We start from the raw sequence: 14367 nt of genomic DNA, 5'->3' as shown, positions 1-14367 counted from the left end.
GTGACTAGAGTCAATAGGAGAAAAGAAGCAAGGAAAGTCCAAGAAATTTGATAGTGCTTACCTTTGGAATAAATTTCATTTTAGGCTAAGCTTATTACTAACTTCTTTGATATTTCATTGGCTTCTGGACAAGAAAAAGCAGGATTGTCTCCTTTATTACCTAAACATATCCAAGGGTGTCCTCAGGAACCATAACAATCCTCTTTGGAATCTAATTAAGTGCTAAGCCTTAGCACTGTTTGGTGACAGTGAGTTCTGTAGATTAATCATACATTATGGAAAAAAACAAAACAAAAAACTAACACTGGTTTGTTTTATTAAGTTTGGTAGCTTTCATTTTCTGGAAATATCTCTTTGTCCTTTCACTATGCGACAGAGTGTACAGAGCTTGATTCATACTGTGGACTTTAAATACATTCCTATTAATGATCTCTTCCAGCTATTTTTATCTTACTCCTTAGAGATACACTTTGTTACTTTTCCAGAAATTATTTCTGTTTTGAGATCACTACACAAACAGAATGTTTAACTCCCAAGGGGGAGAGAAGCCACTTTATGCTCATCTGTCTAGCACAGTGATCTTCAACCAGTGCGCTGCAGCACCGTGGGATGCCATAAAATCCTTTAAAAATCTTTTACACTGTTAGGTATGCAAACACCTACATATGATTCACAAGATAAACCCAGACATTTCAAATAGGGATGAATAATGTCAAAAGCACTCTCACCCGTTATGGTCTTTCTAAGTTCTCTGCAACAAAAGAACTGCTCTATTTAATTTTTTGTAGATAAAAAACAAGGAAAAGCTAAGAGCTGACATTTTCCAAGGTGTGCCTTGAGTCTAACAAGGCTGAGAATCAGAAAAGATTATGAAGAATTAAAAAGATTATGAAGGATCATATTTGTGGGAGTCCAGTGAGAAAAATAATGCAACAGGGAAGCCAGCATGGATTTGTAGCAGGTAGATCATGCCTGACCAATCTGATTTTGTTTCATGACAGGGTCACAAAATGTTTAGACACAGGAGTAGAGGCAGATGTCATTTTCTTGGACTCGGGCAAGGCCTTTGATACGGTATCTCATCCTATTCTCATAAAGGCTGTGACATAGATGTTTACATGGTCCAGCGGGTGGCAATTGGCTTAGCGGTCACACCCAGAGAGTGGTAGTAGATGGGTCGGTATCGACCTGGAAGGATGTGAGTAGTGGAGTCCTGCAGGGTTCAGTTCTTGGACCTGTACTCTTCAATATCTTCATCAGTGACTTGGATATGGGTGTGAAGTGTACTCTGTCCAAGTTTGCAGACGATACTAAATTGTAGGGTGATGTGCACACCCTGGAGGGTAGGGAACGATTGGACGCAGACCTGGACAGGTTACAGAAGTGGGCAGTACACAATAAGATGCAGTACAACAAGGACAAGTGCAGAGTGCTGCACCTCGGGTGCAAAAATATCCAGCACACCTACTGGCTGGGAAGTGACCCTCTCAGCAGCACAGAAATGGAAAGGGATCTCGGAGTCATAGTGGACTCCAAGATGAACATGAGTCGTGAGTGTGACAAAATCATCAGCAAAGCTAACCTCACTTTATCATACATCAGCAGATGCATGACAGATAGATCCAAGGAGGTGCGGCATTGGTCAGCCACAGCTGAAGTACTGTGTCCAGTTTTGGGCACCATACTTCAAGAAGGATGTTGATAGACTCAAGAACTTCCAGAGGAGGGCCACTCGTATGATTAGGGGCTTACAGGACAAGCCCTATGAGGGGAGACTGAGGGACCTGGACCTCTTCAGCCTCCACAAGAGAAGGCTGAGAGGTGTCTTGTGGCTGCCTACAAATTCATTAGGGGAGTGCATAGAGGGATTGGAGATGCTCTGTTCACCAGGGCACCTCTTGGGGTAACAAGGAACAATGGTCACAAACTGACAGAGAGCAGATTTAAGCTAGATATCAAGAAAAACTTCTTCATGGTAAGGATAGCCAAAATTTGAAATGGACTTCCAAGGAAGGTAGTGCTCTTCCCTACCTTGGGGGTCTTTAAGAGAAGGCTGGATAGCCATCTGGCTGGTGTCATCTGACCCCAGCACTCTTTCTTGCCCACGGAGGAGGTTGAACTCGATGATCTGTTGAGATCACTTCTGACCCTAGAATCTATTAATCCATGAAACCACTGACAGGCTTTTAGCAGTCTCCAGAAATAGATATTGAGGCCGGTTTTGTTCAATATTTTCATCAATGATATGGAAGATGGGATAGAGTGGATCCTCCGCAGGTTTGCAGATGACACCGAGCTGCGGGGACTAGTAGATATGCTGGGGGTAGGACCAGGATTCAGGAGGACAGGACCAAATGAAATCTCATGAGGTTCAATAAGGATGAGTGCAAAGTTCTGCACTAAGGGCAGAACAATCCCATGCACCAGTACAGGCTGGGGACTGATTGGATAAGCAGCAGCTCTGCAGAAAAGGACCTGGGGGTTACAGTAAACAATAAGCTGAATATGAGCCAGCAGTGTGCCCTCGTTGCAAAGAAGACTAATGGCATACTGGACTACATTAGTACGAGTGTTGCCAACAGATTAAAGGAAGTGATTCTTCCCTTCTGTTCGGCACTGATGAAGCCACATCTGGAGTTCTGTGTTCAGTTTTGGGCCCCCCACTACAGGAAAAATGCGCACAAATTGGAAAGAGCAAAGCAGAGGGCAACAAAAATGGTTAATGGACTGGGTGGACATGACTTAAGAGGAGAGGTTGAAAGAACTGGGCTCACTGAGAAGAGAAGACTGAGGGGGATTTCAATAGTAGACTTCAACTACCTGAAGGGGAGTTCCAAAGAAGAAGGAGCTAGACTGTTATCAGTGGTGGCAGATGGCAGAACAAGGAGCAACAGTCTCAAGCTGCAAAGGAAGTTTAGGTTAGATATATGGAAAAACTCTCTCCCGAGGAGGGCAGTAAAACACTGGAACAGATTACCCAGAGAGGTGGTGGAATCTCCATTCTTGGAGGTTTTCAAGACGTAGCTAGACAAAGCCTTGGCTGGGATGATCTCGTTGGGGATGGTCCTGCTTTGAGCAGTGGGGGTCGGACTAGATCAGTGGTTACAAATGGGTTCTGGTACAAAAGGTTGAAAACTACTGATCTAGTCCAACCCCCACTGCCCTGATCCACAGTCACCTGCCCCACAGTGTGAGGAGCTGCGGGGGGTGGGTGTGTGGGACAGGGGGGGCCCAAAATCAACAGGACATTAAGATCTACATACATTAATACGTACAAACATCATGTAATCAGCAAACACAAGGATGGGGAAGCAATCAGGCATATTAAGAGAGGCAGTGGGTTCTAATTTTACATCCAAAGAACAAATCAGTAAAACATTCTCACTTTGGCCATTCCCACAGAGCTTGCATTCAATTCCGGGATCCCCTGGTTGGTTTTATCCCCACGTTCCCACATTCCATAATCCTGTAACAAGAAGGAAAAGAGCCTACTGAAACTTAAAAACAAAACACTAAAGGAACCTACTTGTTTATGAAGTTAGGCCCTCCAAAGCCTTATTTATGTGTTTATATTTAAGTATGTGAGTAAACTCACTGAACTCAAAGATAAGCATGCAAGTAAATCTCAGCAGGATTGAGGTCTTAGCAGTATTGGATGAATTTTTCATAGAGCAGGAAGTATGGCAAAGTAAACAATACCCCTACTATACAGCTTCTCTCAATCTCTTAAAATTACCATTCCCTTCCCCACATCCTAAAGCTTTTTGTTCTTGGACAAAAAATTATATAATTTATAAAATGACCAACTGGAGCTGTAAGTGCTACCAAGGAACAAAATAAAAGATTCAATTAAAAAATTATAGGACTCTCTTTCAGCTCCTTGAGAGAATACTTAGATACTTACAGCTACTTTGTAAGCTGCCTCAATGTAAAAAACAAGATTCTGTATGAACGCAACCTCATCAAGGGTGAATATAATCCGCAACCCTAATAACAAAGAAACAAAATGTAATATTCTAAAAGGATGTTTGGCAGCCAAATTGTCATTTTATTTGCTAGAAATCCATCCCTGCTGAAATCAATTGAAAGATTCATCAGTTTCAACAGACATTGAATCAGGCCTCATAACACTTGCCATAGATGCAGTACTTTAAATGTCACTAGCACATATTCTTTAGTTCAAAGATTAACAAAAAACAAAACTTAGGGTCATATCCAAACATCAAAAGGTCTGACGACAACTTTTTCAGAAGTAGATCATTATAAGGCACACAGAGAACAGAAAAGAAGCAGGGAAGCTGCAGTATAGTCATAACTCTTTACGAAGGGTAGACTTGGTAAAGCATCAAAATACAAAGGTGCCAAGAAACAAGGGAGCAGGGCCAGAATAATCAGGATTCATGTTGATTTAGTGCCCTTCTGAAAATTAATAAAAAATGTACCTCTAAGATCTCTGCAGGGCAGCAACAGAACCAACGATTATCCTTCATAACATTGTGTCTCCTTTCAGACACAATAAATGCATGATACAAGACACTTCATGTCTTTTGTGTTTCCATTAACTAGCTATATTAGATTTACCCTTCAAGTTTCTGTTTTAATAATGCTTGAATCACAAGCGAGTAGCATCTCTTTTCTATACAAATATTACTCTCCTGTAGTAAGAGCACAGGGCTCCTCTAAATGTTGCATGCCCTGCTGCCATTTTCCATCAGACATGGTCCCAATATTTTCTTTCTAGTCGTCATCACGTGTATGCCATTGTATCCACTCCGCTTCATCTCCAACAGCTCCCTGGCATTTGTAAAATTAAAAGCAACCATTGCACTTAAGTTTCTTTTATTTCTGAAGCACTTCATCCAGAGCTATATACAGAGCACTAATTGTTTATCTGTATTCTTACTAGCATATATGCTCAAACTTGACAGACCTGAACACTTCATGCTACTCACAATAGTCAAACTTAGGTTCCCTGTTGCCTGACAACTACCAATACTTGTTTTGGCATTCTACCCAGTCATAGATGACATCAACATTTAAGTAGGGCACAATATTTAGGAAATATCTACTTTAGGTGGAAAGCTTGATGGATTCTGCAGCTGGCTCCCACTCTTACTGGAAGTTACTCCTCTTTAACTAGCAGATCCTCTTAAATCATTTACTGCTATTTGAGTGTTCCCATGAAGAAAAACAAAATAACATTTGCTTATAATTCATATGGGCCAGGAAAACCCAATCAAACCATTACTACAGAATATAATGCTCAAACCCAAGTTAGAGCACTGATTTCTAATGTCATTGGCCAGAGGGATTTTCACCTTCTAATATTCAGAGTACCATCTGTGTCAAACCTTTCTAACTACAAGGTGTTAGAAATCAGTAGTAAAATCAGCAGTAAAATTAATGTGTCCAAAGGTAGTCACTTCTCTTTAGGCATTTGAAAGAAGGGGCAATCAGAACACAGTTAGGATCTTATACCAACAAAAAGCAGCGTTTACTCATGATTATTGGTTTACCCCATTTTGCAGAAGAAAAAAACTGTAACTGTCATATTCTTTAAATGTAATTACTTATTAAAAGCTGCTTGCAGCATTTAACTTAAATTATCATGAGTACCAAATGGCCAGGGCTAAAACACTGCTTACCTGATGCAGTCATCTGTGCTAGGAAGAGCAGGAAAAGGGAAGTTGCATCTACCTGTAGATGTCCCCACTGGTCATCCCCAACCACTGTGGCACAAGTGGCCGAGTTATATTTGGCATGCAGACAGTCCTTGGTACTCTGTGTGTGTTTGAATTTCTCTACTTTGTCCACCTAAGAATAAGATCAAATTTTTAAATTCAAAGCAGTCTGGAAGAGGTCTGTCAGACACAAACCATGTCCGAGGGCACTTTTGCTCCAGGAACACCAAGCAAATACGTTCCATTTTCTCCTACTGTACTCTCAGATGGCAGAATTCAGCAAAGCACTTAAGCAAATGTTCATATTTAAGCTCATGTAAGTCCACTGTCTCATTCAGTAAGACATAAGCTTAAGTGCTTTGCTGAGTTAAGCTCTTAATTATAGCTGTGCAACCTCAAAAATTAATTTGCGTATGTATAACTGCAATTTGTTGCAGGTGTGACCAGCCACATGCAGGACAACAGTTTTACTTCCAGTAAATACGTAAATTTGAACACCCACATCTGTTTTCACAGTCATTTGAATGAAATCTCAGATCAAAGAATTGTACCCTGCTTTGTAAACATAAACAGAGGTAAATATGGGAACACCCCCCTCACAATAGGCTTGTGTGGCAACTTTTAATTGCCACTTGTTTTAAATCAACAGGACTATAGAACCCAAAAGAACTATCGATCTTACAAAATGCCAGTACTCCTTCATTCTTTGCCACAGTATATTCTACTTCATGCACAAATTGCAGTAAGGCAATAGATCCAGCTGAGCAACAGAGACCAGTAAATAATGTAATTATTTGATTACCTGTCTCATCATACACTGCAAAAGTCCCCGCATCAGTTTCACGACATTCTGCAGGAATGAAACCATATAATTATTTTCTCCAATCACCAGCATGATCACCTATATCAAACAGTTCTTAACAACAAGGCTATATATGTACTACTGTCCTGCGGCAAGCATAGACATGAATGACCTGATATGCTTATAGCGAAATATTTTTCTGATAACTTTGTTTTCCAGAGTTTTATCTTGGAACGTGTCTTTTTGTGGGAAAACCAAGATGCGGTCACTGGAAAAATCTAACACACTCACTGCTAGCAAAGCACATCAAAACTCATTATTAAGCTAGGAGGGTTCAAGACTGCTTCAATTCTTTAGTTTTCTAAAAGTATAAGAAACTTATTGGTTTCTATGTGGACAACATTCTTGCACAGAAAAGCCAAAATCTTTTCCTAAAGGCATATTCTAACTAGTTAAGGAAGTTTGGCCTAGTTGAAGAAGTGAGAAGAGAATCTTTTTGTTGTATTCAATTTGTGCAGGGGGTTGAGGAAGTGGGCAAAAACAAATGGATACACCCCAAATGTCTGCAAAGTACTGCACTGGTACAGATGAAAAAACTAGTTAGAACTTTTCCCTTTGTCTAGTCACAGTGCAAATACAAGCAATGCTGTTTGCAAGAGGGACTGCTATAAAGAAAAATCATTCATTTTTGCATTAAATGCAGAAAATAAATGTGTCTTTCAACCTGAAAAAAAGAGAATTTGCAAAAGTTATGCTGTGACTTCAGAATAAGTGACCCAACATCTATGGCACTAGTCCAGGACTCAGGGGTTTAATTTCCTACTTGATATCACACTTCTTGTGTGATCCTTGATGCAACTACATTTAAAAGACTAATCTTGTATTGTTTTATTTTCCAACTGAGAAACAGAAATACAGCTACTCCTCGCTTAACATCGTAGTTACATTCTTCAAAAACGCAACTTTAAGCAAATCAAATTACATCACAGTAGTTACCTACTAGCAGGTGACCCAAACTGCATTATAACTGAATGTTGTGTGATGTAATAATGAAACAATGTTAATCAGGCTGACGTTAAGTGAGGAGTGCACCAAGGTGCGCACCAGTTCAAGGCCCAACGACTCAATACTGAGGTGAAACAGTGGCAGTGGATGAAAGAGAAGATCAACTTGGGGCTTCGAATCCCACTCCCCCATGCAACCACATGCCCTCATTGCCGAAGAACGTGTGTATCCAGAATCGGACTCTTCAGTCACCTGAGGACCCATCAAGCGTGATGGATGTCATCCTCGACTCCAAGGGACTGTTGCTACCGCTGAGGAAGTGAGGAGTTCCCTACTCCACAGTAATACTGAGAGGCTAAGTAGATACATGAAAGGTTGTGAGGCACTCTGATACTATGGTAACAGAGACCAGATAAATACTCCAAATCTAAATATTAATCTGGCCTGGGATTGTGACTGCATGTTAGTTTGAAAGCCCTTGCAATATGCTAGGTACTAGGCCAACATAAATAATAAATACCTCATAAAATAATTAAAGAAATGCAGTGGGACCACTGATAGGCATATCGCTATGTGGTAATTAGGTATACCTGTTCAAGTTCATAGGCTTTGGCTTTATCCTCATCCCGGTCTGCATTCTTCCGATAAGCCATTCCCAGGCCCCATACAGCCAGAATACTGTAGATGTTGTCCCGGACCCAAGCATCTTTGTGGTCAACGCTGGCTGAAAGCAGTCCTGTAACTGGATTCTAATGAAAGAGCAAACAAATCCACAGGTATTGTCATTTTAAAGTCAATTTACTGAACTGCAGTAGCTATTTCCATATCAAACGATGACAAAAACAGCACAAAGACACACCAGACCTCACATTTACAATTTTATTGTACTTTATGACCATTCACAAGTTTATAGTGGGTTTGAATTGAGATCTAAGAGTACCATTACTAGAGTGAAAGGAGAATCTATTTCAAAGTTAACAGCTGAGCAGTTCTCAGTCTACCCAGAAGGATAAGATGGGCATGCAAAATAGTCAGTTCTATCTAGCAATAGGTTGTTTGAAGTAAAACTAATTAAATGGCATGGCAGCATGCTCACATACAGAACAGGCAAGTGGGTGATCTGGTATCCATGCTTAAACGTGTAGCTGCCTTGTCGCGTGATCTTGAGAAGTCAATTAACTGCTGTTTCCACTCCCAGAAAAATATGAAAAGTAATATTTACCTAATATACCTCACACAGGGTTTTTGATCTCTACATCCATTAATGTAAGTAAAACCTTTCCAGTCCTCCCTTGGAAAGTGCAGAGAAGAAAATTATTCAGATTAATTATGACCATTATCTATGCTGCCTGGAGAGCACAGCTTTCAAGCAGTTTTGAGCCACCTCTTTTGATCTACCAAAACATCTATTACCTTTGTAATTTTTCATTTCACTATGAACTTCCTTCAGTTTGTCACCACGATTTTTAAAGTTCCCAAAGCTGCTCAAAGGATGATCAGTGAAGATGTAGGTGGTAACTTAGCAAATGTTTACAGGCTTAATAAGTATTACTATTATTTGGATTCAATAGCACAGCAAGGCCCAAATCAGGGCCTTTTAGATGTACAGTATACATCTGTTGAAAAAATGGTCCCCACCCAAAGAGTTTGCACTTCTAATAATAGAGGTTTCCCAGAGTGAGCAAACCCTCTGGTGCTTTACACACTTCCATTCATTTTATGGAGTAAGGCCGTCACCCAAACACCCAACAAGGATTGCCCGCTGAAGGCATTCCTAAGCAAGACAAGCAAGATCAGAGGAGAAATTTGAAAACAAAACACTGAAGAAATCTTAAGTCCAGTTTAATCTGAATAGGGAGAACAGCAATTCTTAAAGGCAGATGTCATACTTCTCACTTACTTAGGCAGGGACTTACAATAAAAGGAACTGCTCTGTAGCTGTAATTCTAGCACTGCAGAGATTGTCCAGCTGCCTGAGGACAGCTTTTATCCCCCCTGCCCAGAGGCTCCATTCTCGGCCTGGTGCCAGATGTACAATGGAAAATGCTTCCTGCTGCTATGATGGATATTTCTGGGGGCAAAAAAAAGCTATCCTTTAAAATTCCAGGAGACCCTTCAGCTTCCGGGGTCTGGGCTGTTTTCAATTTTTGCATATACAAACAAAAAACCAAAACAACAACCAGCAGCAGTCCCAGCTTTTCTAATTTGCTGTATCAGGGATCAGTAACCACAGGTTCACAGGCCGGGTCAGGACCCACCAAGTCATTTCGTTTGGCCCACAAACATCAGCAGCAATTCAATGGTAGGGATAAGAGGCAGTGGCAGCTGACCTTGGACCAACCTGTGCTCTTTCAGTCTGCCATTCCCAAAAGGTTTCTGAACCCTACTCTATAACGGGAACCAGGGGGACTAAACAGAGGCACTTCTAACATAGGACAAAATCTGATCCCAAGTGCTTTGGATCAGACCAAGTCAAGAGGCTTTGGAACAGGCATTCTGTAAAGCAGAGGGAATTAAAGTTACTCTGTCTACGTTGTAAGATTCTTATTCTTAAAATGAGGGTGGGTTTTTTTTCAGTTTCTCCATGGTACTGTACAAACAGTCCAATCTTACAAGGTGCTAAGTGTCTCTGATGCCAGGTAGGTTCAATTTCTGCAGCTATCAATAGGACTTAAAGATGGTCCACGTCTCCGAGTACCATGTCACAATACCATTATTAACTTTAGTTTAGATCAGTAAGCCCTGATCCTGTAAATCCATCTGCATGGGCCCCAGGTCAACAAACTACAGTCTGTGTGGGCTGGATCCATCAATCAAGCAATTCCATCTGGCCCAGGAAGCTGGGATACCAGCAGCATTCTGGCAGCAACCAGCTCACACAACACTGTGCTGGCAATTGGGCACCAGGATGAAGGAACAGCAGTACAAATTACAAATGCTGGCTTGCTTTGGATAGAGCTGTATTATTTCAGCCTTCCCAAAAAGGTTATCAACCTTGGCACTGGCAGATCTGCATATAAAAAGGAACCCTGTTGAAGTCAACAGACTCCGCAAAGGCACGAAACTCTGCAGCAGAGATCTGATTGCCAGACAGGTCATAATTTGATATGTGGTTCTACACACAATATCTCTATTTACAACTTTTCCAGCTACTCTGATCTCAATTGCACTAATAGGAAAGTGAAGTAAATAACCACTGACTTCATTGGAACTACTACAGACTTAGATCAATATAACTGAGTTCAGCATCCAACCTAGAGTGTATTTTAGCTTTCATTAGTCTAGTTGATCAGATAAATCAAGGCTAAATTAAGTTAGATCACCATTAAACTCTAACAGGGTCTGTTTGGTTGGCTGGTTTGTGAGGAACTGAACACAATCCAGTGCACCTATAACATGAACTGGAAAAAAGGGAAAAGAAAAATGGTCAAAAGTAGTTTCCATTTCAGCCATCTATTCTTTTCTCATCTAGTACCCCTGGTTTACTTTTTCAAAAGAAAAAGTTAAAATTTGCCTACCAAATAGATATTGGACAAATGACAAAACAGCTGAGGCACTGTTCCTCTCTACATCAGGCTAGGTGAGTGCTTCCATTTAAATCTGCAACAGTAAAGCAAAATGCAATATTTAAAGTTTGTGGGGAAATAAGGGCAAGCTGTTTTACAACAACTCTCTGTGCAGTCAAGCATAGGCACTGCTTTGATCATCTTTTCACACCTATTATGTGATCACTGTCAAGGGAATCTGTTTTTTCTAAAAAACCTCTTTATGAAAATGAGAGTTTACTCATACTTTTTCATAAAATCATGCAATCTGTCCTTGGAAAAATACTGGTCAGTTCCAATGTATATTATTACTATTAACCAATAACAACAGGATAGCTCTCAAAGTACACCTTTCATTATTATATCATAAAGGGCATCCTCTCACAGCGAAGTGGTATAATTTCCCCAGCCCCCATTTTGAAACTCAGGGAAGTAAGTGACCTTGCCCAAGGTCACAAAGCAAACTAGTGGCAGAGCCAGAAACAGAAATCAGTTCTCCTAAGTTCTACTCTAGTGCTTTATTCATAAGGCTCCATGGATTTCTTACACCAATTATATCGCTTTTCATTATTTGTATTGGTTTTAACTAATACCCAGTCATATTCACTCAGAAATGTATATGGCATTAGCTTTCTGCAGGCAATGGCACAACTTATAGAGACTTCAGCATAAGCAGATTTGGGCCTTACCACCCTCCTAGGTAGCCTTGTAGGCCATATCCAGAGAAGTATGGATATGCGGTATGTGACACAGCAGACCCGTCTGCGACGCCACGTGCCGCACATACAGGCATTCCTCACACTGCTACACTGCAGCACGGGGAGAGGTGTTTGACCCTAGGAGATCCCAGGGTCAAAAAAACCCCACACTGAGAAAAAGTGGGGCAGCACACATGATGGCAGCGTGCACCGCCCATGAGCAGAGCCTGGCCGATTGGAGCCACATTCTTGGCTGTCAGCCAGGCATCCTGCCAAGGCTGCCTTACCTGTGGGGAGGCTCCCAGGTAAGACTGCTGGGGCCAGCCTCCCCTACCCACCTGGGGTAACGTGCTGTGCACACCAGAGTGTGCATGGCACAGGTGTTGCAGCAGCACCACCTTGTGCCACTTCTACTTTTCCCTGGGGAAACAAACATCCACGATCATCTGGAAGTGCAAATAAGTATATTTGGGACCTGACTCATGGAAAAATATTCGTGGGCCCATCTTTATATACTACACTATTTTAATTGAAGCATGCCATATTAAAGGACACCACGACTTTTTACACCCAGTGACTGCATGCTGGATGAAGCAGAGAAGCACAGCAAATAGAGAGCACTATGGTATGTGCTCATGCAGATCTGTGAGCCAAAACATATCTAGTGGGTCACATTTTTTGCCTGCCACCCTTGACATCATCACTCTTTCAGTAAATCCAGCAAAACTGTAAGACAAGGGGCCAAAATCTTGTGCAAGTTAAACAAGGACAAATCTGACACCACTCCACTGAAGTTGATGCATAGTAACTCCAGATGTACTTCAGCATAACTGAAATCAGAATCTGGCCTATGAATCTGGTATGAAGTGGGTGATAACAGGCACAAACTAAACAAAGTAAGTTTCCTAGCAACACTGAATCCAGCTCTGTTGTGGATTCAGTCCTGTCAGATGAATGATATTCAAAAGCCGCATATGCTAGAAGTCGCTGCAGTGCATCTATGCTACGGGAGTTTCAGAAGCTCTGTCAGTGATGCAGGATCACATTTCTGGCAGCAAGTCAAGCCACTCAACATTACAGTAAACACAGTGTTAAAATAGCTTTAAGAGCTCACTGTGCTTTCATGCATCATTGATCTATTTTATAAGATCATCTCCTGAGCATGCTTACACTTTTGAAAGAGCAATTTTGATGATTGCTTTTGATGTTCACACAAGAAGAGTACAGTATTTGTTATACACTTGAAGGACAGGATATTTTCCAGTGGTTTTAATAAATATATCCAAAAATCCACCCTCTATATTATGGAGAAAATCCAGTACTAAATATATTTACCTGTGGCAGCATCCCAGCACATCTCTGACCAGCCTTTTCTTGAAGAGCAAACATGTTGCTTACTTGGGGTAACATAGACCACTTCATGCAACACTTCATAGCATAATTCTCTCTACATAAATTCTTACAGTGACAGATTGTACAAGCCCAGTGCTGCCTAAGCCAACAACTGTACTTCACTAGATACCACTGAGGCTCATCCAGGGGGCCATGGCAAGGGAAACAGCTACCACATCATCTCGATTCATGGTGAGGGAGTCACCCCAGATGCCAGGAGACCTCCCACCTGGGAGACCATGACATTTTGAGATCTGCTGCTAAGGGCTTAGGCCGCAATTTGCCTGGAACCTCCCCCCGGGCCTGTCTGCCCCAGGTGACCCCATCAGGTGCACAAGACTCTGGTAGCTCTGAGATGCACGAGCACAAGAGCCACCACACTGAGGTCTGGGTCCAGGGAGAGGAGCCACCCAGTGAGTGCCTCTGGGGAAGCCCATGTGGGCAACCAGCTACAGAGCTCAGGCAGGGAAATGCACCCAGAAGCTAACATGGTTTTCTCTGACGTTTGGCATTTTCATTACAGAAAAAAATTAACCTTAAACATTTTCCATTGAAAAACATAGGAAAGACAGTTTGGCAGACAAGGTTCTTTGGGTAGCTGTGATATCTTTTATTATACTAGCTTAGTCTAATAAGTTGGTCTTATTAGTGACTACAGAAAAGATATGATATCTTTTATTACACCAATTAAACACAATCTTGTATTAGCTGGTTTAAAAAAAGATCACATCTAACCACAGAACTTTGTCTGTGTTGGTCCTTCAACCGATACAGCGACAACCAATAGGCGGCTTGATTTTCAGTTGCCAATGAAAAACCTTCCCCTCCCCCTATTTTTTTTTTTGGGGGGGCGGGGGGGAGGGTGCTAAAAATCAGGAACCTTTTCAATAACATTTTTTCTATGAAGAATTCAAGTAACTTTGAAGTGGTCTATGCCCCCAGCCCCTTTCCCTCCCAGCTAGCTGCAGTAGCAGCCCACAGCATGACCAAGGGACCCAAAAAGGATTAGCTTTGAAAATCAAACTGTCTATTGGTTGTTACCATTTTGGTCTAATGTGGCCTGCCAGGCCATGCTATCCACCCCACGGGCCCCCTAAAAATTTTTTAAAATTAATATTAAACTGCCCTGGGCTGCCTGTCATGCGGCCGTCGATGGCTTGCCAAAACTCAGTTATCAGCCCTCTGCCCAAAATAATTGCCTGCCCCTGGTCTAAGGGCACAGGCAGACATGGCTGTGTGGGTAG

The 14367-nt window shown here is 41.6% G+C and overlaps 1 protein-coding gene across 5 annotated transcripts in view; it reads right to left on the bottom strand.

Annotated features, from left to right (window-relative positions):
- PHKA2 (phosphorylase kinase regulatory subunit alpha 2) overlaps positions 1-8773 on the bottom strand; it is a 56998-nt gene extending 48225 nt beyond the window's left edge. For 2 of the 5 annotated variants that reach the window (XR_002099808.1, XM_019529228.1), the window contains exons 1-6: positions 8711-8773; positions 8079-8237; positions 6484-6531; positions 5646-5814; positions 3905-3987; positions 3386-3466 (exon numbers count right to left, since the gene is read on the bottom strand). Coding sequence is in view for 3 of the 5 variants with exons in the window: in XM_019529228.1 (XP_019384773.1) it covers positions 3386-3466; positions 3905-3987; positions 5646-5814; positions 6484-6531; positions 8079-8141 (444 nt within the window). In the remaining 2 variants the exon portion in view is untranslated. Of the gene's footprint in view, positions 1-303; positions 392-3385; positions 3467-3904; positions 3988-5645; positions 5815-6483; positions 6532-8078; positions 8238-8710 lie in introns of those variants that run through there. The other 3 variants (XM_019529226.1, XM_019529227.1, XM_019529229.1) reach the window with 2 other exon arrangements.
- Positions 8774-14367: the final 5594 nt, after the last annotated feature.

This window comes from Crocodylus porosus, unplaced genomic scaffold (assembly GCF_001723895.1).
Source record: "Crocodylus porosus isolate Cpor-Errol unplaced genomic scaffold, CroPor_comp1, whole genome shotgun sequence".
Lineage (NCBI taxonomy): Eukaryota > Metazoa > Chordata > Crocodylia > Crocodylidae > Crocodylus > Crocodylus porosus.
This window is presented reverse-complemented; position numbering and strand designations above follow the sequence as displayed.